The 25,624-nt window shown below is 61.0% G+C and overlaps 2 protein-coding genes across 2 annotated transcripts in view; one reads left to right on the top strand and one right to left on the bottom strand.

Annotated features, from left to right (window-relative positions):
* Positions 1–16,233: 16,233 nt before the first annotated feature.
* On the bottom strand, positions 16,234–17,298 carry LOC115635177 (putative uncharacterized protein C18orf15; the record flags this gene model as incomplete). Its single annotated transcript, XM_030533520.1, has 3 exons — positions 16,234–16,300; positions 16,868–16,948; positions 17,180–17,298. Coding segments are annotated over 3 exons (267 nt in total), but the record flags the coding sequence as incomplete, so codon positions are not given.
* A 7,197-nt stretch (positions 17,299–24,495) lies between these two features.
* Positions 24,496–25,624, top strand: part of LOC115635101 (solute carrier family 12 member 5) — a 101,699-nt gene continuing 100,570 nt past the window's right edge. Inside the window, exon 1 of the mRNA XM_030533386.1 lies at positions 24,496–24,534. The gene's annotated coding sequence lies outside the window, so the exon portion shown is untranslated. The remainder of the gene's footprint in view (positions 24,535–25,624) is intronic.

The raw sequence follows: 25,624 nt of genomic DNA, 5'->3' as shown, positions 1-25,624 counted from the left end.
CNNNGGGGGTAGCAGTTGGTTGGGGGTCTGGGCAGGGGTTGGGGGTCTGTAGAGTTGGGTTGGGGGTCTGGGCAGGGGTTGGGGGTCTGTAGAGTTGGGTTGGGGGTCTGGGCAGGGATTGGGGGTCTGTGGGGGGTAGCAGTTGGTTGGGGGTCTGGGCAGGGGTTGGGGGTCTGTAGGGTCGGGTTGGGGGTCTGGGCAGGGGTTAGGGGTCTGTGGGGGGTAGCAGTTGGTTGGGGGTCTGGGCAGGGGTTGGGGGTCTGTAGGGTCGGGTTGGGGGTCTGGGCAGGGGTTGGGGGTCTGTGGGGGGTAGCAGTTGGTTGGGGGTCTGGGCAGGGCTTGGGGGTCAGGGGAGCTCGCTTGCTGGAGCTCGGTTCCCTGCGGGCTGGGGCAGCTCCGGGCTCGGCGCCTGCCTGGGTTAAATGCTGGGCAGGGGCCCCCTCTGCTGGCCGCCGCCGGAGGTGCAGGGCTGTTACCGGTGCCGGCCCTGCCGGCGGAGCTGTGCCCCGGCCCCCAGAGTTAGAAGGGATCTCACGGTCTGGTCTGAGCCCAGCGAGATGCAGGAGTTGGTGTGTCTGACCCATCCCAGACAGACAGCTCCAGTCTCCTTTCGAGATCCTCCACCTCCCCAGGCGTCCTCCCATTGTCCACTGTTCTTACAGAGGGGATGTTTTTCCTGAGTGTTACGGACTCACAGATCGTGCCCACTCTTGGCCTCATGTGGTCCGAGGGGGGAACCCCCTTCAGTGCAACAGCCCTTCTCGGGGGTCCACTCTCTCTCGGGGTCCGGCCCCTCTACCTCCTGGAGCCGCACCTCTCTGAGCCTCAGCATGTCTGTCTCTGCCATGGGCCCCTTCAGGGAGTCCTCGCGCTCTGGATCCCCAGGGCCTCCACCCCCGAAGGGGACGATGCAACCCTGTTCTCTAGCCCAGAGTGACTCTCAGCCAGCGTAAAACAGGAGGTTTATTGAGCATTGAACACAGACTCATAGACTCATAGGTCAGAAGGGACCAATATGATCATCTAGTCTGACCTCCTGCACAAGGCAGGCCACAGAACCCTACCCATCCAATTTTATAACAACCCCTAACCCAGGACCGAGTTATTGAAATCCTCAAAATTGGTTTGAAGACCTCAAGCTGCAGAGAATCCACCAGCAAGCGACCCGTGCCCCACGCTGCAGGGGAAGGCGAAAAACCTCCAGGGCCCCTGCCAATCCGCCCTGGAGGAAAATTCCTTCCCGACCCCAAATATGGCGATCAGCTAAACCCTGAGCATGTGGGCAAGACTCACCAGCCAGCACCCAAGAAGGAATTCTCTGCAGTAACTCAGTTCCCATCCCATCCAACATCTCCCCGCAGACCATTGAGCAGACCTATGTGGTGGTAATCCAAGATCAATTGCCCAAATTAACGATCCTATCATAACATCCCCTCCATATACTTATCAAGCTTAGCCTTAAAGCCAGAAAAGTCTTTTGCCCCCACTACTTCCCTCGGAAGGCTGTTCCAGAACTTCACTCCCCTAATGGTTAGAAACCTTCATCTAATTTCAAGTCTAAACTTCCTAATATCCAATTTATACCCATTCGTCCTCGTGCCTACATTAGTACTAAACTTAAATAATTCCTCTCCCTCCCTAACGTTAACCCCCCTGATATATTTATAAAGAGCAAGCATATCCCCCCGCAGCCTTCTTTTGGCCAGGCTAAACAAGCCAAGCTCTTTGAGTCTCCTTTCATAAGGCAGTTTTTCCATTCCTCGGATCATCCTTGTAGCCCATCTCTGAACCTGCTCCAGTTTGAATTCATCCTTCTTGAACATGGGACACCAGAACTGCACACAGTATTCCAGATGGGGTCTCACCAGCGCCTTATATAACGGTACTAACACCTCCTTATCCTTGCAGGAAATACCCCGCCTGATGCATCCCAAAATCGCATTTGCTTTTTTAACAGCCGTATCACATTGGCGGCTCATAGTCATCCTGCTATCAACCAATACCCCAAGGTCCTTCTCCTCCTCCGTCGCTTCCAACTGATGCGCCCCCAACGTATATCCAAAATTCTTATTATTAATCCCTAAGTGCATGACCTTGCACTTTTCACTATTGTATTTCATCCTATTTCTATTACTCCAGTTTACAAGGTGGTTCAGATCTTCCTGAATAGTATTCCTGTCCTTCTCCATGTTAGCAATACCCCCCAGCTTTGTGTCATCCGCAAACTTTATTAGCACATTCCCGCTCTTTGTGCCAAGGTCAGTTATAAAAAGGTTAAATAAGATCCGTCCCAAAACTGATCCTTGAGGGACTCCACTAGTGACCTCCTTCGAGCCTGACAGTTCACCTTTCAATACAACCCGCTGGAGTCTCCCCTTTAACCAGTTCCTTATCCACCTTACAACTTTCATATTCATCCCCATCTTTTCCAATTTAACTAACAGTTCCCCATGTGGAACCGTGTCGAACGCCTTACTGAAATCTAGGTAAATTATATCTGCCGCATTTCCTTTATCTAAGTAATCCGTCACCTTCTCAAAGAAGGAGATCAGATTGGTTTGACACGATCTACCTTTAGTAAATCCGTGTTGCAATTCGTCCCAATTACCATTGACCTCTATGTCCTTAACTACTTTCTCCCTTAAAATTTTTTCCAAGACCTTACATACTACAGACGTCAAGCTAACAGGCCTATAATTACCCAGATCACTTTTATTCCCTTTCTTAAAAATAGGAACTACATTAGCAATCCTCCAGTCATACGGCACAACCCCCGAGTTTATCGATTGCTTAAAAATTCTCGCTAACGGGCTCGCAATTTCACGCGCCAGTTCCTTTAATATCCTCGGATGGAGATTGTCCAGGCCCTCTGACTTCGTCCCATTGAGCTGTACTTCGTCCCATTGAGCTGTCTCAGGGCCCCAGGCCTGGCCTCCCTCAGCCCAGCACATCCCAGTCTCCCTGCATCCAGGTGGGCTCTGCCTGCTCCCCCTCTCCAGCTGGGCATCTGAGATCTCCAGTCCCAAGCCCCCTCTGTCCATTGTCTTCTCTCCAGGGAAACGGGGTTGTAAACCGGGTCACTTGGGCCAACTCTCCCCTCTTCCATCCTCTGGCCTCCTCTGGCTGGAACCGGCTAGTCAGGTCACCAGGGTCCTCTCTCTGCAGCCCATTGTCCTCCCACTGGCCAGAACTGGCTGTGTCTCCTGAGCCGGGTCACTAGGTCACCAGTCACTGGGATCTCCATCCTCCAGGCCATTGGCCAGGGTCCCGAGTTCCCTCTCTGGTCCTCTATAACAACAAACTCCCTCTGCATGCAAGCCATTGGAAAAACAAGGAAAAAACAAGAAAATCCCCCCCTTCAGCACATCTCTGCCCCCCTTCCAGGGTGAACAGAGCAGGGTCACTTAACCAGTGACTTGGGGAAGTTCAGGCCCCCGCACCGTGATAGAGCATCAGCTATAACATTGTGCTCCCCCCCCACCCCACATGGACCACCTGAGATTTAATCTAAATCTGCTGTGCTACAGTTTGATCCCATCGCCTCTTGTCCTGTCCTCGGTGGCCAGAGAAAAGCTGGAGAAAAGCGGTTCTCTATGGCAGCCTTTCAGGTATCTGAGGACCGCACTCGTGTCCCCCTTAATTTGTGCTTGTGTTCCCCTGACTAATGCCTGGCACCCTCTGGCTGCTAGACCACGTGCCCCATGCTAGAGGCTCCTGCTTTGACTTCAACAGGTGCCGGGTCTGGTCCCACAGCTGACCCGTCCTGGGGCATGGTACCTGCCGCTGTGTTGTCTGTAATGCTAGACCAGGCTCTGCACCCCGCAGCACAAGAGCCCTGCTGCCTCGCACAGGGTGACCTGTGGGCAGGGGGTATTCCTGTGGGGGCTGCCCCACGGAGATGCCAGCAGCTCTCCCCCCCCCCCCGCTCCGCTAGCTGCAGTGGACAAGGTCAGTGCTGGGGCGGTGACGGTTTAGGGTCCAGCCCTGCTGATGAGCTGTGCGCTGTAGAACTGCTGACCCCGAGTGCACCGAGATCATGAGGTGTTAACCCTGGTATTTCCGGCTTCTCTTTGCTGCTGCATCCCTGAGGCCCATGGGCTGTGCGCAGGCCACCTTTCCCAGATTGTCTTTGCAGCCACAAGGGCTAGAAACTTGCCGCTCATTATAACTGAAAGCTGAGATTCTCCTGCTCACTTGACTCCAGGGGTGACACCTGATGCGACTGTTAGAGCTGTTGTCAGGGCTAAGGGAGGGGCCTGCAGCAGGTGGGGGGTGCCAAGCCTGGGCAGTGGTGTTAACAGCTGTGGTAATGGGAGCTGCTCCTTTCAGAGCAGATGGAGCAGACTGAGCAGGTGTCTGTGGCCAGAGAGGGGAGACCCACCCTGGCTGTTCCAAACAGCAGCCTGCTCCGCCACCAGCTCAGCAGAGGTTCACAGCGGTTCCCCGCTTGGGGGCCCCTCTGGGTTTGGTGGGTCCCATTTCCAGCTTCCTACCCACTGCCCCCCATTCTCTGCACCAGATTGTGACCAGGCTGGGCTGGGCCAGGCAGGGCTGCCCTCTCGCTGGGCAGCACCTGGCACAACGGGTTCTGGTCACCGGGACCAAAACCGCCATGTGCCCTGTGAACGTGAGCGAGCTGTAGCACGAGCTGTCGCATGCAGACGTAATGCACAAACACACAACATAATGCACATGCACATCCACACAGCAGAGTGCACACACACAGTGCACATGTTCATGCAGCACAGCTATGTACACACTCATTCAGCACACACACCCACACACTCAGGGGGCTCAGAAATCACAGCCCAAGAGCATGACTGGGACTGGTGATTTCTGGCCTCGGGGTAGCTGGGCTGGAGAGCAGCTTGAGGGTCTCTGGCCCGGCCCAGCTCAGAGGGGCCGGCTCCTGCCTGCTCCCCGACTGTGAGAGCTGGAGCCTCCTTCCCAGGCCACCAGGGCTCGCCCTTGGCCACATGCAGCCTGCAGCCCTGTCTGGCCAGGCTGGAGCTGGGCTGTGGGGGAGCCACTTGCTGGCCTGCCGTGAGCCGCCTGCTCACCCATTGACCCCTCAGGGCGGCTTTCCTCCCACAGGGCATGGGGGTGGACTGGAGGGGCAGTGTCCGGGCCTATCCCTCTGTGTGGGGTGACAGACCCTTGGGGGGAAGGGGCCAGGCCGGGGGTGTCTGGGATCCTTTAGGGGCGATGTGCAGGATCCCCTCCCTGGCCCCACGTGGGGTGGGAAGCAAAGGGCTGCAAATGCAAAGCAATTCCCCAGGCACTTGCTTCACTGCCCTCCCTGCCCCCCACTCCCGCTATGCCATTTCCTGCACTCCCAGCTCCCTCCCTGAACCCTGACCTCACCCTCTCCCTGCACCCCCAGCTCCCTCCCTGCACCCTGACTTCACCCTCTCCCTGCACCCCCAGCTCCCTCCCTGCACCCTGACCTCACCCTCTCCCTGCACCCCCAGTCTTCTCCCTGCACCCTGACTTCACCCTCTCCCTGCACCCACAGCTCCCTCCCTGCACCCTGACCTCACCCCCTCCCTGCAGCCCCAGCTTCCTTCCTGCACCCTGTGATGGAGTAGGGACTGTCTGTGTGGGGGATGAGAGAACCAGGAATTCCATTAGGTGAGGGACCAGGACCTAGGCCTGTAACCTGAGCCAGGGAGCAGGGAGGTGTCAGCACCTTTCCCCAGGAAGCTGGACAAAGGAAGGGGCCGGCTGGAGGGAGTTGAGTTTAGTTTCCGTTTTGGGCTGGGTGGTTGGAATTCAGGGGACTAAGCTTCCTGAACCCCCAGAGGGACTCAATTGAGGGGTCCTGGTAGTGCCTCCAATCTCTGCTGTAACCTGTGTTCCTGTTGTCCAATAAACCTGTTTTACTGGCAGGCTGAGAGTGACTGTGAGTCCCAGGAAGAGGGGAGCAGGGCCAGACTTCCCCACACTCTGTGACACACCCTGACCTCACCCCCTCCCTGCACCCACAGCTCCCTCCCTGCACCCTGACCTCACCTCTTCCCTGTACCCCCAGCTCCCTCCCTGCACCCCCAGCCCTCTCTATCCTGATCTCTCTGCACTTCCCCTCCCCCTGCAGTTCTCTCCTTGCACCTTGTCCGTAACTCTCTTTCCCCCTCGCCAGCACCCCCCTGTCCCTCTCCCTACCCCACCACCTCTGGCAACTGCTCGTGTCCGTGCCCCTGAGCTGCCAGCAGCTGCTGTGGGTTTTCCCAACACCGATGAGCCCAGAACTACCTCAGGCCAGGGGCTGCAGAACTCTGGGGTGGGGGTGTATGGGGGGGGTGAGTCCAGAAGGACCCTCACCCCCACCCCCCGAGGCTCCCACCTGCCAGGGACTTGGGCTGCAGGAGCACAGTACCTGGAAGCCCAGCCCCTGCCATGGGGTTACCCTTGGGCACAGACACACCTGGCTCAGTGTGTCCCCTCCCCGCATCTGTTCTTGGGGCCTGGGTGGCATGGGACAGGGCTGCAATGGGCGGGGGCACTGTGCCAGGAAATGTGGGGGCTGGGCAGGGCTTGAGCTGGGAAAGGGGGGGCTGGGCAGGGCTGTTCCAGGCAGGGGGCATGACCAAGTGGGGGCGCTGTGCAGATCAGGGAGGCAGGCGGTGGCCTGGATCACAGCAGCTGTCTGGGCTGAGGGGAGGAGCCGGTTTGGCACATGCTGTGTGGGGCTCAGGTGAGGCCCCTCCTCGGGTGCTGGGGGGTCAGTTCAGTGCCCCACAGAGCACTGAGTCACCTGCTATTTGTCCTCCCTCCACACCCCGGCCTGCATGGGAGGTTTTGCCATGCCCAGCCAAGACTGCAGGGATCCTGCTGGGGCCTGATTAACGCCTGCCCTGGTCCTGCTGCTCCCTGTCCCTGGTGCAGGGGCAGATCAGGGGCCCGATGAAGGGGCAGGATTACCCCCACCTTGGCGGCCGGGGAAGACTCTCAGATTCAAAGTGATTCTTAAAATAAAGCCTTGAACTAGTTGCTGTAAGCTCCAGCAAGGACCTGGTTGCTGTGGCAACCCCTGACTCCACTTGGCGGGGGGTGGGGGGCACCCTGACTGGCATATTCCTGGCTTGGGACATGGTGCCAAGGGGCCCAGCTGGTGTGGGGGACGGGGAGCAGGGCTGTGCTGTGGGGCCCGTGTGGGTCCTGTGCACCATGGATCCAGAACGTCTCACCAGGGATGGGAGCCGGACTCTGCTGCCAACCCCCCGCGCTGTGAACCCTGGGCAGGGAGGGGGCTGGGCAGTGACTGGAGGGTGCCCAACCCAATATCCATCCTGTCCACCCTACCTGAGGGAGCCCTAGGCCCAGTCTCCTGCATGTGCCTTCCACCCCTACATTTCCCAGTCCCACGCCAGCCTTGCATTTGCTAGACTAACTACAGACAGCTCAGCTTGTTCCTGACCCAGCCCCACAGCATGGGCAGCCCCTGCTCCCTACTGCGCTGCAGTGTGCAGAGGCTCGTGGAGGTTCAGGGCAGGTGGACGGGGGTGGGTGGGTGGTAGCATAAGGGGAGGCGGATGAGGAAGCTGGGGGATGCAAAGCCTTGGGCACAGGTGGTGATGACATACAAACGTGGTGTATGGAAAAGATGGTCAGATACAGCCGTGGCACCATGGAAACCTCCATGGTACCAAACTGGATAAGGAGGCTCTCTTGTTTCCATGGAAACCAGGCCCAGTGTCATTTCTCTTGCGGTGTTCTCTAATGTTATTGGGATCATTTGAGCTGTTCACCACCCCCATGGTGGAGGAGGGGTCTGTGCTGTCCAGAGTGGGGCGGAGGCTGCTGGGCATAGAGCTGGGCCGGCTGCAGGGGATGCTGCATCGGCGTCGCCGGGGTCTGGTTGACAGGGCTTAGTTGCTCAGGGTTGGGGTTGCTGATGTTACTATGGAGATTTGCTGTATGCCTGTCAGGGGAATCTGCCTACCCATCTTGCTTGCCTGGGGGGGAGCATGAGGCTGAGCCAGGGGAGGGCAGAGGGCTGGGATGCGGGCAGCCCCTCCACCACCTGAGCAGGTCCCCCCCATCAGGTGCCCCAGGCCTGTCCCTGTGTCACGGAGTCTCGGGCAATGCTCTGGACCTGCTCCCCACCAAGCCAGGCCGGACTTTGGGAGCCTCCTCTCCCTTGGAGCAGACAGTCTGCAGGGCAAGAAGCTCACATGGCTTCACCTCCGGGGTCTCTTCTTGGAGCATTCAGCATCCTCTGCCCCTCCCTGTGCTTCCCACAGCAAGCCCGCCCAGGTGGGGTCCTGGGGGGACCACAGGGTCCTGCACCCCCACTTTGCAGTCAGACGTGACTCTCAGCCAGCCAGTAAAACAGAGGTTTATTCGATGACAGGAACAGGGTCTAAAACAGAGCTTGCAGGTACAGAGAACAGGACCCTTCAGCCGGGTCCATTTTGAGGGGGCAGTGAGCCAGACTCCCACGTCTGCACTTCACTCCTCTTCTCTAGCCAGCTCCAGACTAATCCCCTCCAGCCCCTTCTCTCTGCTCAGCCCCTTTCCCGGGCCAGGAGATCACCTGATCTCTTTGTTCTCCCACACCTTTAGCATCCCCTTGCAGGGCGAAGGGCCTGGCCATTAGTTGCCAAGAGACAGAGGGTCGGCCAGAGATGAGGCCCTCCCATAGTATTCAGAGGGAACATTAAGAACATGCCTAGTTCATCACATCTCTCCCCCCTTCGAGACCGAACTGAGCGAGGTCACTCCAGCCAGTGACCTGGGGAAGTTCGAACCCATCAACGTTCCCATGGATGCCCCAGCATCTCTCCCATCCCTTGGTGTGAGTTACACCAGAACAGTCCAGTCTCACGCCCTCCCTTAGGTTGAGTGTGCTTGACGGCACTTGCAGGCTGCATGTGGGAAGGTTTATGCAGTCCGTACCCTTTTGCCACCCCAGTACCCCTGGGGTTCAATCTGGGATGGGGTCTTCTCCTAGCACTCTGGTCTGCGATTTAGGCTCTCTTGGTTAAGAGCCCCCATCTTGGCCTTGCCAGCCCTGGGCTTGGGCAGCCGCTCCCCACCTTGTGGTCCACATACAACACCTCTGCCGTCCCCACCTTACACTTTCCAGTTTTTACCGTCAGTCCCACCTCCTTGAGGCAGCCCAGCCCCCTCTTCACCTGGGACACCTGTTCCTCCCAGGTCTGGCTAAAGATGCACATTATCAGTGTTTGCCAGGTCCAAGTTCTCCATCGCCCTCTGCTTGTCTAGAATCTCCCCAGGCCTAGGCATGGGGTTGGCATCGGACACCGTGATGGCTTTAAGCTTCCGAAGGTCCCCACTAAACCAGATCATCCCACCTTCCTGGGGAACCAGCCCCATGGGTGAGGCCCATGGGCTGTAAAACGGCTGGATCACATTTAAAGCCAGCAGGTCCTTGATCTCTCTCTCCAGGTTCTGGGCTGCTTTCCCAGTGACTCTGAGCGGGGAACACCTGATGGGGAGATTGGCTCCCACCTCAGGGAAGAGATCGCCCAGGGGGTCTGTCATGGTACAATCCCCACTCTGAACCTTAGCGTCCAAAAGATGAGGTACCAGCATGAATTCCTCTAAGCTTAATTACCTGCTTAGAACCTGTAGCGCTGCCACCAACCAGGAATTACAGTGCCTGGTACACTCTGGTCCCCCCAAAACCTTGCCTGGGGACCCCCAAGACCCAGTCCCTCTGGATCTAAACACAGGGAAAGTAAACCCTTTCCCCCACCATTGCCTCTCCCAGGCTTCCCCTTCCTGGGTTCCCCTGGAAGATCACTGTGATTCAAACTCCTTGAATCACAAAACAGAGAGGACAATTCACCTTCCTCTCTCCTTCTCTTTCCCCCTCCCAGACTCTTCCTGAGAGAAAGTAATCCTGGCACAGAGAGAAATCAGCCTCTCTCTCCCTCTTCCCTCCTTTCTCCCCACCAATTCCCTGGTGAATCCAGACCCAGTCCCCTGGGGTCTCACCAGAATAAAAAAACAATCAGGTTCTTAAACAAGAAAAGCTTTTAATTAAAGAAAGAAAAAACAGTAAAAATTATCTTTGTAATTTAAAAAAAAATGGAATAGGTACAGGGTCTGTCAGCTATAGACACTGGGAACACCCTCCCAGCCTAAGGATACAAGTACAAATTAAAATCTTTTCGGCAAAATACCAATTTGAACTCCTTCCAACCAAATACACATTTGCAAATAAAGAAAACAAACATAAGCCCAACTCACTTGATCTACCCAGTACTCACTAGTCTGAACTTATAAGAGCCTGTATCAGGGAGATTGGAGAGAAACCTGGTTGCACGTCTGGTCCCTCTGAGCCCTCAGAGAGAACAACAACCAAATTCTAACAGCACACACAAAAACTTCCCTCCCTCAAGATTTGAAAGTCTCCTTTCCCCTAATTGCTCCTCTGGTCAGCTGACAGCCAGGCTCACTGAACTTGTTAACCCTTTACAGGCAAAGAGATATAAAGTACTTCTGTGCTATTAACTTTTCTTATCTGTTTATGACAGGGTCTTCCCCCTTCTCCCAATCCTCCCCTTTCAGGTCCAGGGGTTCCCTCACTCTCCTCCCATCCAGCAGCTCGAAAGGGAAGAACCCTGTGGATTCCTGGGGCACTATCAGCTGCCTCCCGATTCCCCCCAGTTCTACTTCCCCTTGGGGAGCCCATTCCTGGTACAGGAATCCCTTCTCCTGCAGGACTCTGTCCCTGCAGCCTTCCCCAAGGGGGTTTGCAGTGCTGTGGCCAGCAAGTTCCCTCAGCTTCTCCAAGGAGGGATCCCTCTGCAGCTCGGTCTGGGATTCAGGAGCTGGGGCAGGGAGTGGGACCTGCTCCCTCTCGCTGGCTGGGCCTGGGGTCACAGCCCCCCTGAGCCCTGTCCCTGGTAGCTCCCTCCCTGCTGTGTAATCACTTCCCAGCAGCACGTCTGGACCAGGCAAACCTGTTTGGCAGCTGACCTGCCCTGCCTGGGTGTCCCCCCACTCAGCTGGGGTCTCAGCTCCCCCTGTGCTCAGCGCTGCCCTTGCTGTCCCAGTGGGGACAGGCAGCGAGCTCTCTGCTCTGGTCACAGCATCAGAGCCAGTGTGAGCCCCCTCTCCGGTGTGCAGGGAGCATCTCTCCCTCCCCCTCAGCCCCAGGGGGCTGGTTACAGGTAGGCAGGTATCCTGAGCCCAGCAGCCCCTCCCCCCTGCCAGCCAGGTTATTTGCATTTTCACTGACCATTTCCATCCTAGCCAATTGGTTCCCTGGATTTGAATTCAAACCCTCGGCCATTACAGGAGCGGGGCCTGGATCCTGTCCCACGGGAAGACAGTCACCCCCCAACAGGGCCTCCCAGCCGATATCCTGGAGAACCCCAACTACCAGCCAGCCCAACATCTCCTGGGTCTGCACAGGGATCTGGGCCATAGGCAGGGCAAGGGGCCTCACCCCAGGGACCTTCAACCAGGTCCCACAGTCCCTCAGCATCTGGGGCTGCACCACCACAGTTCTTTCTGTCCCAGGGTCTCGCCCCCGCAGGCGTGTTTCCCCACTGACCCCTGGGCAGCCCCCTATGTCTCTCTGCTCCACCATCACCAGTCCACGCTGCTGCTGCTTCTCCTGCAGCTTTTCCTCGGGCTCTTGCTCTCTCTCACGGTCCTCTCGCTCTCTCGGGCTCTGCTCCCATCCCATCCGTCTCCAATCTCCTGATGGGGAACCCAATCGTGAAGACCCTCGTCTGATTGGGGACCAGACTCCCGGGGATGCCTGGCTGATGCTCCAGCTGCTCTCAGATCCTCTTGTAGCCCCATCTGGGCCAGGAATCTGCTCCTCAGAGCGGTGCTTCTCCTCCAACTGCACGATTAACTGTGCCTTGGTGAATTTCCCCATGCGTAACCCTCTCTTTGTGCACAGGATCACAATGTCCTTCTTAAGGAGATGGTGACAGGCCATCACTTCACCGTTCCCAAGTGGCTCTGGACTCACAGGCCTGTTGCTCTTGGCTCCCCCATGGTTTCCAGGAAGAACCCCTGGTGTGCCAGCCCTTCTCGTGATCACCACCTCTTTGCCAGGGTCGAGCTGCAGACTCCTCCACCCCTGGGACTGCTCCTGCAATCCCCCGGGGAACCCTGCTACTGCAAAATCCTTCTCTCTCCCAGGGTCGAGCGGCAAGCTCCTCCGCCCCTGAGACTGCTCATTGCAGTCCTCAGGGGGACCCTGTTACTCCAACAGTCCTTCTCGCTGGTCACACACTCCCAGAGGTTAACTGCCCCCTGAAACCGTCCCTCTCTGAGCCTTCAGCACGCCTGGTCCTCATTATCCCTCCTTTGTTTTACTGCTCCTCAGTCACTTACTGCAAGCAGCGCCATTCACGGGGTGCAGTATATCCCACCGCTCCCACCAGTTGTCACGGAGTCACCGGGCGATGCTCTGGAACTGCTCCCCACCAAGCCAGTCGGGACTTTGGGGAGCCTCCTCTCCCTTGGAGCAGACTTGTTCAGGGCAAGAAGCTCCCACGGCTTCACCTCCTGGGTCTCTCCTTGGAGCATTCAGCATCCTCTGCCCCTCCCTGTGCTTCCCACAGCGAGCCCGCCCAGGCGGGGTCCTGGGGGGCCACAGGGTCCTGCACCCCCACTTTGCAGTCAGACGTGACTCTCAGCCAGCCAGTAAAACAGAGGTTTATTCGATGACAGGAACAGGGTCTAAAACAGAGCTTGTAGATACAGCGAACCGGACCCCTCGTCCGGGTCCATTCTGGGGGGCAGAGAGCCAGACCCCCACATCTGCACATCACTCCTCATCCCCAGTCAGTTCCAGACTCCCAACCCCCCTCCAGCCCCACCTCCTTTCCTGGGCCAGGAGGTCACCTGACCTCTTTGTTCTCCCACACCTTAAGCATCCCCTTGCAGCGGGGAAGGGTCTGGCCATTAGTTGCCAGGAGACAGAGAGTCAGCCAGGAACTGAGGGCCCCCCCCACAGTATTCAGAGGGAACATTAAGAACATTCCTAGTTTGTCACATCCTGCTCAGAGAGGGGGCCCTGCCGCACGTGCAGGGGAATTGGAGCTGGGCACGGCATGTGAGTTGGGGTCAGGTGAGCAGGGCACGTGTGGAGCAAACCCCAAACCCAGGGACAGTCCTGCCCCAGGCAGACAGAGTCCCCTTCTGTCAGAGCCCTGTGTTGTAACCAGGTCTGATACAAAGTGCCCTATTGTGGTGCTGGGGGGTGCTGTGCTGTGGGCAGCGGGGCGGAGCGGAGGGGTGCCGTGCTGTGGGCAGCAGGGCAGGGGGTGTCACACTGTGGGCGGTGGGGCGGGGCAGGCCCCAGTGGGGGGCGGCAGGTGGCAGGGCAAGGGGCGGTGTGCTCCGGGCAGCAGGGCAGGGCTCAGCAGGCGGCACTGTGCTAAGCTACAGGCAAATGGCTCAGCTCTGGCATTGGGAAGGAAGGGGGCTGGGGGCGAGGGGACTGGCCTCCTCGGCCCCTTCTCTTCAGACCCCTCGTGCTCTGTCTCGCTGGCCCAGCCTGGGTTTACTGGCTGCTGGCTCGCCTGGGCAGCGGTGAGGAAAACAGCGAAGGGGAGTATACAGTGTCCGCAGAACAGCGCTGCACTGGGTGGGGGGCGGGGAACTCCCCCCACAGCCAGCCTGTTGCCCTGCTCCCCGCAGCCCCGTTGCCCCGATGCTGTCTGAGCAGCCCTCGGTGCTGCTGGGAATGGCGGCCGCCAGTGAGCGCTGTTGGAGAGGGGGCTGGCGCTCAGGCACCCTGGTGCTCAGGTGGGCTCCTGGCTGTAGGGAATGGAGCTGGTGGGCAGGGGCCGGTGTGGGGCTCTGTAGGCTGCCCCAGCCCCAGCCCCAGCTGCCAAAAGGCCTGCACTGTAACTGACTCCCATGCCTGGGCCAGGCCCCAGGTCTGAGCATCCGGCAGCCCCTGCCCTCCCACTGCCCAGGCTGCAGAGGCCCCATCCAGAGGCAGGTGCAGGTGGAGTGGGAGGAGAGAGATGCCCATGGCTTCCCTCTAGCTTCGCCCATCCCCCTTCCTCTGCCCAGGCTGGGGGGCACCCTGTGAGCACAGCCCATGGGGTGGGAGAGGTCATCTGCTCAGTGAGGCTGCCCAGGCCCACCTCACTGCCGAGCTGCTGGCAAACATCTGGGCAGGAGACAGGCCAGGCTGTGTGGGCTGGCAGAGGGGCTCAAGCCTCCAGCCCATCCCCTACATTGCTGTGCTGCCCCAGGGACCGTCAGCCCCTCATTGGCTCCATCCTCCTCAGGCTGCTCGCAGGCTGCTGCTCTGTCTGCTTGGTGCCAGCTCCCTGCCCAGCCAGGGGTAGACGAGGCCTGCACTGTCAGATGTGCCCAGTCCAGGGAGCACTGGGCTCTGGACAGAGCCCTGGCAAGCCTGGCTCCCTGCCCCCCTTCTCTCCCATCCCTGGTGTCTTGGCTTTGAAGGGAAGGTATCTGAAGAACCAAACCGCAGAGCGATGCCTGGGCTGCGTGGGCTGGGCCACCAGGGCACTGTAAGGTCTCATCTCTACCCTGGGCAAACACTGGTCCTGCCACAAGCCTCCCTCGGTCACTGCCACAGGGCAGCCGCTGGCACTAGCCCCCGAGTTCAGCTTCCCATGGCCTAGCCCCTCCACTGGCTCTGGGGCAGGGGCCGGTGATGCTGGCATACTGTGGCCAGGAAACAGCCTAGTAGGGGGGCAGCACTCAGGCAGGTGCCAGCTTTGGTGCCCCCATGAGCAGAGCCTGCCCCGTAGCAGCTGTGGGGGGCAAGGGGCCCAACTGGCCTGTGGAGCCTCGCACACAGCCACGGCAGCTCTGTGGGGCCCTTGTGGGGAGGGGCCTAGGGGGAGCAGGGAGCTGCCCTGGGGTTCCCTGCCATGGGCCTGCTCTGACTGATTTTGAGACACTTGGGGAGAATCTGAGGAAAAGCCAGCACCCTGCTTCAGCAGGGGGCTCCCAGGCAGGCTGGGAGTGGGGACTGCTGGGTGCCCCATAATCCCCCCAGACCTGCTGAGCTGTGACTCCTCCCTGCTCCCAGCTGTCCGGAGATTTCCCAGTGCCGCCCGCTCCCAGCTGCTGCTGTTCCCATTCCGAGCATGTCCCTCCGGGGCAGCCGCTCTCCACAAGTCACTGCCTGTGCGGTGCGGGCGAGCAGAGCAGGAGGGGCAGGGCCCAGCCAGCCCCATGGCGGGGCTGGGAGTCCCGGGCACCCCAGGGATGGGGCCTGCTCTGCCGGTGCCCCTCACTCCCAACCTGCAGCCCCCTGCTAACCGAGCCCTGGGTTCCTCCCCAGCTCTGACAGTGCCCCTTACTCCTAATCTGCAGCCACAACCTCCCATGTGACTCCCCAAGCCCTTGTCGCTGCCCCCAACCCCCTGCGACCCAGGTGCCTTTCATGCTGCCGCCAACTCTCCTCTGGCCCCAGGGGCCCCCGTGATGGCCAGAGCTCTCCATGGTGCGCCTGTGCATGGCAGCGCCTCACACAGTTGAAGTCGGTTGCCAGGTGTCAGCCTTGGCTGATGGCAGACTGTCTCCACCTCCAGCCTCCAGCCTGGAAATTCCCTCTCCTGTGCTGGTGGCAATGAGGCCCTGTCCCCGGGAAGGGCCGGTGGTGAACTCTGTGTGGTGACGGGGAAGAACCCGGCGCCAGGATGATTCCTAGCACCTGGAACAGAAAACAGCTAAGGCTCAGTGGCTGCGTTACCATCCATCTCGGTACCAGCAGGCAGTGCTGATGGTGCAGGGTGGGGGCCCGCGATTGACCGTCTCTCCCAGCCCCAGCCGGAGCACTCGGGGTAATGTCTGTCTGCCTGCCGTGAAGTGGTAAGCTGCACCTCAAATGAGCTGCGAGGCGGGAGCCGCTCGGCCCAGTGCCTGGCAGGATTGGTGGGGTCAGGGCCTCTGCGCCTGGGAGACTAGGTTATTAAATTGGAGATTTATTGCCTGTCTCCCCAGCGCACCTGGCGGAGCAGAGCGGGCAACACTGCTGGAGCAGGCAGCACCATGGCTGTAAATCCGCCTGCCGCCTCCCCTGATCATATGTCTGTGGCAGCGCCACCCCCAGTGCCAAGGCCCTGTTGGCCCCACCCCAGCCTCTGCTCTGCCCAGGCCCTGTGCACCATTAGGGGGCTGGGATGAGGCCTTGCTCGGCTTTCTGCATGGCAAATGGGGGGAGCCACAGGCCCTGCTTGGTGGCAGAAGGGGCCTAGCCCAGGTCTGGTGGGCACCACGAATACTGAGCAAGCCGTCAGCCAGAGCTCATCTTTCTTGTCCAGCTCTTGCCTCCATGCTGCCAGTGCTGCTGCCTTTGCTGTGCAATGTCTGACTGGGGAGACCAGAGCCAGGGGGACAAATCTGGATGCTATTTTTGGGGGTATTTGTGTAGTTGCATACATAAGACAAAGCCCCTGATTTTGGGGGGAGGCCCAATAACACTGGAACCTCTGCTCCTCTAGTTCTCACTGGGGAATCAGGAGGTTGCCAGCTCCAGATCCGTGGCTCTGACAGATCCTGGTTCTTCCCTGTGCTACTAATCCACTTGTGCCAGCGCTGCTGCTGCTCATTGCACCGTGCTGCGGTGAGTGGTGAGGGCTGATGGGGCAGCACTGCCAGCCTGACAGAGCAGGGCAGGGATAGCGGTACCCAGCGTCAGTGGCCAGCCGGGCCCTGTGAGTGTCCAGCTGTCACCCAGAGCAGTGCACAGTGCATGCCATGCTGAGTGTTCCTGCATTGTTCTCCAGGGGGGACCCGATCGGGAATCTGCCTGTAGCCCTGGGGGCCTGAGCGGTGTGTGAACAGCATGTAACACACAGGAAACAGCTGCATCTCACATGCACACACAGTGACACACACTGACACAGTGACACACATGCACACTGACAGTGACACGTACACTGACAGTAATACACACACACTGACAGTGACACACACACACAGACACATGCACACTGACACACACAGTGACACATGCACACTGACAGTAACACACCCACAGTGACACATGCACAGTGACACCCATGCACACTGACAGTGACACACACACTGACACACACAGTGACACTGACACATGCATAGTGACACCCACTCACACACCCATAGTAGCACACACACAGTGACACACCCACAGTGAAACCCACACACACTGACAGTGACACATGCACAGTGACACATGCACACTGGCAGTGACACACACACTGACACATACAGTGACACACATGCACAACAACAGTGACATGCACAGACACACGCACACTGACACACACAGTGACACATGCACACTGACAGTAACACACACACACACTGACACACACACACTGACAGTGACACACACACTGACACACACAGTGACACTGACACACCCACAGTGAAACCCACTCACACACCCATAGTAGCACACACACAGTGACACACCCACAGTGAAACCCACACACGCTGGCAGTGACACACACAGTGACACACACTGACACAGTGATACACATGCACACTGACAGTGACACACACACTGACACACACACACGGTGACACACATGCACACTGATGGTGACACACACTGACACGCACAGTGACACACACACAGTGACATGCGTGCAGTCACTGAAGCTTGGAGGTAGAGTTTGACTCTCACCTAGACTCAGCGCAAACCCTTCCTGCTGGGTCAGGTGCCACTGCGTGTGCCATAGTGCGCAGTGTGACCTGCAGCCTGAGCCCTGTCCCCCACTGTCACGGAGTCACCGGGCGATGCTCTGGAACTGTTCCCCACAAAGCCAGGCAGGACTTTGGGGAGCCTCCTCTCCCTTGGAGCAGACTTGTTCAGGGCAAGAAGCTCACACGGCTTCACCTCCTGGGTCTCTCCTTGGAGCATTCAGCATCCTCTGCCCCTCCGTGCGCTTCCCACAGCGAGTCCACCCCAGCGGGGTTCTGGGGAAGCCAGAGGGTCCTGCACCCCCACTTTGCAGTCAGATGTGACTCACAGCCAGCCAGTAAAACAGAGGTTTATTCGATGACAGGAACAGGGTCTAAAACAGAGCTTGAAGATACAGCGAACCAGACCCTCAGCCAGGTCTTTTCTGGGGGGCAGTGAGCCAGACCCCCATGTCTACACTTCACTCCTCGTCCCCAGCCAGCTCCAGACTAACAACCCCCTCCAGCACCTCCTCCTCTGCTCAGCTCCTTTCCTGGGCCAGGAGGTCACCTAGTCTCTTTGTCTCCAACACCTTCAGTTGGCACCTTTGCAGGGGAGGGGCCCAGGCCATCAGTTGCTAGGAGACAGAGTGTTAGGCATTTAGGTGCACTGGCCCCTTCCTCTGCAGCAATCACACACCCTTATCCCACCACCTAGATATTAAGAACTGCATAGGGGACACTGAGGCACCAACACAGTATTCAGAGAAAACATTAAGAACATTCCCAGTTCATCACCCCCTGCCTCCCATTGTTTGCTGATCTTAAGGGTTGTATCTTGTGACATGAGCTGCAAACTCTGCAGGTAGGGCCTGGCTCTGGGCTGTGTGCAGCACCTGGTACAGCCTGTGAGGCAGCAGCATGGCATGAATAGGCTCGCACACAGCCACGGCGGTTACTGACCCTCACCCAACGGGCCTCAGGTGCTGCCACAACACAAAGCATCTTTAGTGAAAACTGTTCCTTCTCCTGGTTCCTGAGCCTCTCACCTGGGTTTCAGATCCAATAGATGCAGATCGAGTGAGGGCTGTGAAGTTGCTTATTGTGCTGAGTTGGTTTATAGGCAGTACATGGAGAAGCAGTACAATTTAGAGTGTACAATTGTTAACCTGTGGAACTCACTGCTACAAGATCTAGCTGAGGCCAAGAGCTCAGTGGGGATTTTTAAAGATGAAACATTTGTATAAACAGTGGGGACAGTAATATAAAATAGAATAGGAGTGTCTGGGCTCCCAGCCCTCCTGCTGCAGGGGTCGGTGAACCCCAGATAGCCCAGGCAGGGAGAGAGGGCCCTGGGCAGCTCCTTGCACAGCTATTCATGAGGATGACTCTCAAAGCTCCTGGGACAGGCCCTCAGTGAGGTGGGAGCTTGGGTTACATGGAGTGAGGCTCAGCTCTGCCTGCTCCCCTGGGCGGATGTGAGGGCTGAACCAGAGACTCCTGGCCACAAGCTGCAGCTAGCACCTGGGGATCCTGGCCCGGGGGATCCCAGGGGGCAGGTGTCTCGGAGAGGCAGAGAATTGCAGGAGGTTGCGCCTGTGTTCAGCTGAACCACAGGTACGGCTCGGGTAGGGCAGAGCACTGTGGCTTCCGGCCTGGCTGTGGGGCCAGTCCTGGGGGCTGCGGGGATGGTGCAGAGGAAGAGGTGCTGTGCTGGTGATGGTTGAGGGGGCTGGTTGTTCTGTGGCTTGACTCCAGCATCCTGCCTCTGCCAGGCCAATGAGCTCTCATCCAGGGCTGCCCGGGGGGGGGCAAGAGGGGAATTTGCCCCGGGCTCCGCAGGGGCCCCCACGAGAGTTTTTCAGGGGCCCTGGAGCAGGGTCCTTCACTTGCTCCATGGGGCCCGGAAAACTCTTGCAGGGCCGGGCCCCAGAGCTTCTTCCGTTCCTGGTCTTTGCCGGCGGGGGGGACCTTCAGCTCCAGGGGGAAGGACCCCCCGCCAGCGAATTACCACCGAAGCAGGATCTGTCGCCGAAGTGCAACCCGGTCTTCGGCGGTAATTCGGTGGGAGGCCCTTCCGTTCCGGGACCCGCCGCCGAAGTGCCCCGAAGACCCACGGCAGGGGTCCCCCGCCACTGAATTACCGCCGAAGAGCGGGTTGCACTTCGGCGGTGGGTCCCGCTTCGGCGGTAATTCGCCGGCGGAGGGCCCCCGCCATGGGTCTTTGGGGCACTTCGGCGGCGGGTCCCGGAACGGAAGGGCTCCCCGCCGCCGAACAGGGACGGCTCTAGACATTTCACAGCGCGGGGGGCGCCCTGCCGCTTGCCAGTCCTGCGGCTCCAGTGGACTTCCTGCAGGCATGGCTGCGGATGCTCCACCGGAGCTGCAGGACTAGCGGACCCTCCGCAGGCACGCCTGCGGGAGGTCCACCGGAGCCACCTGCCGCCGACAGCCCCAGGCCCTCGGAATCCTCTGGGCGGCCCTGCTCTCATCCCTGCTGTCTGCCAGGGCCGGTTCTTTGGTGCAGACCCCTCATCCCATGGCACAGCCCCTCAGCGCAGACCCTCCCCCGTGGCATGGCCCCTCAGCGCAGACCCTTCCCTCCAGGGCACGGCCCCTTGGCACAGGCCCTCCCCCCATGGCACAACCCCTCAGCGCAGACCCTCCCCCGTGGCATGGCCCCTCAGCGCAGACCCTTCCCTCCAGGGCACGGCCCCTTGGCACAGGCCCTCCCCCCATGGCACAGCCCCTCAGCGCAGACCCTCCCCCGTGGCATGGCCCCTCAGCGCAGACCCTTCCCTCCAGGGCACGGCCCCTTGGCACAGGCCCTCCCCCCAGGGCACAGCCCTTCAGCGCAGACCCTCCCCCGTGGCATGGCCCCTCAGCGTAGACCCCTCCCCCCAGGGCACAGCCCCTTGGTGCAGACCCTCCCCCGTGGCATGGCCCCTCAGCGCAGACCTTCCCCTGGGTATGACCTTCCCTGCTTAGAATTTTACCCAGTATTGAGGGCACAGCTCCAGCTCCCCCCACCCCAGCTGTTCCCTGATGCGCATTACAGGGCTTTGTGTGGCCTCGTGTTTAAATGCCCCACGCCCTGCCTCCTTCCCCCTCCACCGACCCCCCTGGGCCTCAGCCTACCGGACTCCCTGCGGGAGAGTTCCCGAGAGATTCCCGCTCTGACCTTCACCCCCTCCCTGCCTCCCGGGTTATGGGACCCTTCCCCAGCCCGGGGGTGTGACTCCACTTTGCACATCCAAGGCTTTGAGTCATTTTAACCAAGCCCAGCAACCCTGCCATGGCCCCTCCCCCTACACCATGGACTGCTCCCCAGTCCCTGTGCTCTAGACTCCCCCTTCGTCCTGCACCATGGACCCCCCCCGTGCTGTGGTGCCCCCATGCTGCAGGACGTGCCCCCCATGCTGTGTGACGTGCCTCATGGGGCATTCTCCATTGTGGGGCAGGGGGAGCAGGGTGGCTGGCAAGGCCCCAGTGAGCTGCTAATCGGGATTAGGGATTAACAATCTTTCACGTGCTCACCCCCCCGTCCCCCAGCTGATGGAGCAGGAAAATCCCTTTCACTGCTGAGCTGCAGGATCTGTGACCTCCTCATCCCTGGAAGCCAAGCCACTGTGGCTCGGGGCCGGACACCTGGCAGGGCTTGTTGGGCTGCCTGCCCCACTCCTGTGCCCAGCCTGTTGTGGGTCTGTCTGCCCGGTGCCTGGAGCCACCCATGGTGCTGGCTCTAGGGAAATGGATTGAGTCTGGGGGTGCCCATCCCAACTGCCTACCACAGCCCTGCTCTCAGGCCGGGCCCTCACCCCAGGCGCCAGGCGCAGGCCTGGTCGACTCTGATTGCAAAGTGCTGGAACTTCTCCCGCTGTCCTGCTGCCAATCGGAGCTCCCTGCCCCTGGGGGAGAGTGGGCTGGGGGTGAAGGCTTCTCTCTGACGCCCGGCCGGGGGGGGCACAGAGGAGGGCCAGGGCATGAGGCCCCTGAGGCCCGTTTGTCAAATCCTGAGCCTCCAGTGACTAGGGCCCCGCCAAGCAGCTCTGCCCTTCCTCCTGGAGACCCCAGACGTCTCCTCCAGGCTGGGATTTGTAACATGCATCCCTGGGCTGGGCAGGGAGCCCCTCCGCTCTGTGCTCGGCATCCCGGGGAGGGGAGCAGCAGTGCGTCCAGGAGGGCAGGGCACCGCACCAGGGGGTCCTTCAATGCTGTGACCATGGCATCCGTGACCATGGCATCCAGGCCCACGGCCACAGGTCAGCACCGCGGCTGGAAAGAAGCTTCAGGACTCCCTGGCCTGCCCACAGAGAATGCTGGGGAGTCACCCTGCCCCACACCTTGGCACCTCCAGCTCCTCCTCCCCTCTCCGGGACATTGAGGTCTCGATTTCCCAGGGGTTTATCCTCCAGTAGGGGCCTCCTCCCCTTGCAGCTGCTGCCTTGGCTCTGAGTGGGGCTGGGGAGGTTCTGCTTGGCAGGAGGCTGAGTCTAGTGGCAGTGAGGTGGCAGCTCCTGGGGCCAAGCAAAGCAGGTTCCCAAGGGCCTCTCACCGTTCAGGAGATGAAATGCGACTTCGCAAAGCAGCCGGCAAATTCCCCAGGAGGCGCCAGCTCCAACGCTGCTCCTTCTGCCAGGAATATCCAGAGAAATGGGGGCGGGTGGGAGCCCTGCCGTGGGCTGGGCAGGGAGACGCTGAGTGCCTGAGATGAGCAGACACTGCACCTGGCCACGCGGCACCTGGGCAGCAAAGGGGTGCAGGGCTGGGGAGAGTAGGACAAAGGGGAGCCTCAGTGGGCAGGGTGAGCCTGGAGCAGCGCAGGGCCTGCAGTGCTAGGAACGCACCTTCTGCAAGGGAACCCAAAGCACCTCCCAGTCATGGAGCAGTTCAGTCCCATGGGAGGGGCCTGGTCCCCCTGGCACAGGTGGGGAAACCAAGGCATGGAGGCTGAAGCAGCTGGCTGAGGGCTGTGCTGGGCCTGGTGGGACCCCCGAGCCCAGGGGTGTGCTTGGACCCACCCTGCCTCCTCCCTTAGCGACTCCTGACCTGCCAGCGGGGAAGGGGGTGGGCCCTGGGCTGGAGAGCCCAGCCCTGGCTCTTCCACGAGCACTCAAAGCGTGGGGATACAGGCTTCCCGAAGACAGAACAGGCTGCTGCAGCCTGCAAGCCATGGGCCCAGCTGAGACACAGCACTTCCAGGGCACCCAGCAGCAGCGGACTGGGGGCATGCTGAGGCCGAGTGGGGGCTGAATGGGCTGGCCAGGGGAGGTCAGGACCTGTGAGCCCTGCAAGGCGAGAGCCAGAAGCCAGCAGAGCAGCTGGCCACACACCAGGAGAAAGTAAACAATTAATTACAGTGCTGCGGCCTGGCACGATCTCAGCCAGCTCAGGAGACCTGGCCGCTGCAGAGCTCCTGTCCCTGGGAGCTGCCTGGATTCAGCGGGTCTGAGCCTCCTTCCCCCCCACCCCAGAAACTCCCAGAGGCTGAGGATGGAGCCAGGAGGAGCTCAATGGATCTGCACAGAGCAGGTGGCCCTGCTGGGGAGGGGGCTCCCTGAACCAGTCCCCCCCACCTCTTGTAGCAGGTCATGAAGCAAGGTCTGGCTGTGGGAGACTTTCCCCGGCCCAGGTGGAGCTGAGGGAGCATCCCTGGGCTGGGGGGTGAGGGCTTTCTCTATGGGAACGCTCCAAGCCAAGAGCAGGGTTCCCACTGGACTCCTTGCACCGCAGCCAACTTCCTTTTGTGTCCTGTGCAGGGCCAAGGGTGACACTTTCAGGGCTGCTCGAAGTGAATCTGGCCCCTGCTCACAGCGTGAGGGAGCCTGGTCTGTGCTGGCCAGGGGAAACTCCCCCTGCTGCTGGCAGCACCAGCGCCCCACTCGCAAGCCCCGCTCCCTCCCTCTGCAGGCCAGCGAGTTACACACCCAGCCTGCCCCCCTGCAGGGCACACCCATCTGGTGCCGCCGTGGGGCAGGGCAGCTCAGTCACTGGCTGCCCCTGGGCTCAGGGGCTCCTTGGCGCAGGCACTAGCCACAGCAAAGCTGGAGCTGCAGATTCAGTCTTCACTTGAGGTCTTTGAAGAACTCGGCAATGGCTCCTGCACTAACCCGCCAGGCCTGGCTTCCTGAGCGCCCCACGGGAGCTCTGGGGAAAGATGGAGCAGATGGCAGGACCTGGGGCACTGTCCCTGCCTGGGCAGGCTGCAGCAGTGGGCATGGCACAGTCAGCCCCTCTCTGCAGCCACCAGGGAGCCATTGAGTTGGCACAGCCCCTCGGGCTCTAGGGAGAAGGCTGGGTGCCCGCTGCAGGAAGACACTGCCCAGCCAGGGCACTGCCACTGGCGGTCAGAGATCGGCCTCTGGGCCGGGCAGGCTGGACGAGGCCGACCTGGCATCCCTGCACCTGTTCTCTGGGCACTCCCATCTCGCCCCCGCTGGCAGCAACCCCCGAGCTGTCTGGCTGAGGCTGGGCCAGAGCTGGAAGCCAGGTCCCTGCAGCAGAACCCGGCCAGAGCCTCCCCCGGCGCTGAGCCCCCAGGCCTGCCCCTCGCCCCGGGTCGGACCCAGCCGGCCAGCCCCGCGATTCGCCTCGCTGCCTGGGGAGACCTGTGCTCGGGGGGCTCCGCCGCTGCCGCATTCCGCGCGGGGGGCGGCCCGGGGGGGAGCTGCGGTCCCCGACCCCCCCGCTGGAGGCAGCGTGGCTGCCAAACTCCCCCCCCGCCCCGCCCCGCCCGGCAGGAGCCGCCGGAGCGCGCGCCGGAACGAGCGAGCGAGTCTGTGCGCCGAGGCCCCCGCACTGCAGCCTCCTCCCACAGCGGCGGAGGCGCGGAGCCGGCGGCGGGTGCAGCGCGCTCCGGCCCGCAGCCCCGCGCAGCAGCAGGCACCATGCTCAACAGCCTGGCGGAAGGCGAGGACGGCGAGAGGGGGGCGGCCCAAGGTAGGGGCGGGAATTGGGGGGCGGTCGCGGAGCCCGGGGGCAGCGAGCCCAGCCCGGCCAGTGCCGCGGAGCCCCGGGGCAGCCCTGCGCCTTGTGCCGGCATGTGGCTGCGCCTGGCCAGGGCGCTGGAATGCGGCCGGGGCGGTGCGGGGCGCAGCGGGCGTCAAACGCCGCTTCGCAGCCGGCAGGTGCCCGGGACCCGCTGCCCAGTTTCGGCTGGGAGTGGGGAGGGCTGCAGCCCTCGCGTGCCCGGGGCGGCTGCGCTGGCGGGGCGGGGCGGGGGGGGTCGGGCTCTCTTGCCGCATGGTGCAGCTGGGCGCTCCCGCCAGTTCATGCCGGGGGGCCGGGGGCCCTGCCCGCAGCCTGTCCCCCAGCTCGGCGCTGGGCTCGGCGGGGGCTTCGCTGCCTTTGGTTTGTGGGTCCGAGTACCCCTGGGAGCGCCCGGCTCCCCCCGCAGCGGGGCCTGTCCAAGGTGCTGAAGTCCCGCTCCAGGTGCTTGTGGCGGGAAGGCTCCGGTTCAGGGCGAGCCCCGCTCCCGGGGAGCCTGGCTGGGCTGCTGGCGCTGCAGCCGCAGAGCTCGAGCCGCGGGCTCCCGGTCCCTGCCAGCCCGCCCGACACCGTGCGCCGCAGACTCACTGCTGGGGGAGGCGGCTGGCGCGCAGGGTGGGGGCGGCTGCAGACCTGTGCGCAGCGCGATCGGGGCACCCCGCGGTCGGGGACCGGGCAGGCTCGGTTCCCTTTCAGTGTCTGCAGCCGTGACGCGCCGCATTGGCCTTTCCGCACTCTTGGACTCCCCCGAGTGACCAGCTCCGCTGCTGGGACTCCCAGGCCCTGCAGGAACGTGCGCAGCTTCGAGCCGCCAGCAGAGCTCGGGGTCCACCCCGCGTTGCGTTCCGCCGGTGTCTGTGTATGTAAATGCCACGGCTGGGTAAAGCCAGCCCGGAGCCTGACCAGCCACCCCGCCGAGCCGGCACCGGACCCCGCACAGCCCCGCACGCAGCCCGTCGGGCCTGCACCGGACCCGCCGTCGCCCCGCACAGCCCCGCACGCAGCCCGTCGGGTCGGCACCGGACCCGCCGTCGCCCCGCAC

The sequence above is a fragment of the Gopherus evgoodei genome, chromosome 14, assembly GCF_007399415.2.
Source record: "Gopherus evgoodei ecotype Sinaloan lineage chromosome 14, rGopEvg1_v1.p, whole genome shotgun sequence".
NCBI classification, from domain to species: Eukaryota; Metazoa; Chordata; order Testudines; family Testudinidae; genus Gopherus; species Gopherus evgoodei.
Note: the sequence above shows the minus strand (reverse complement) of the source record. Positions and strands in the feature narration are given on the sequence as shown.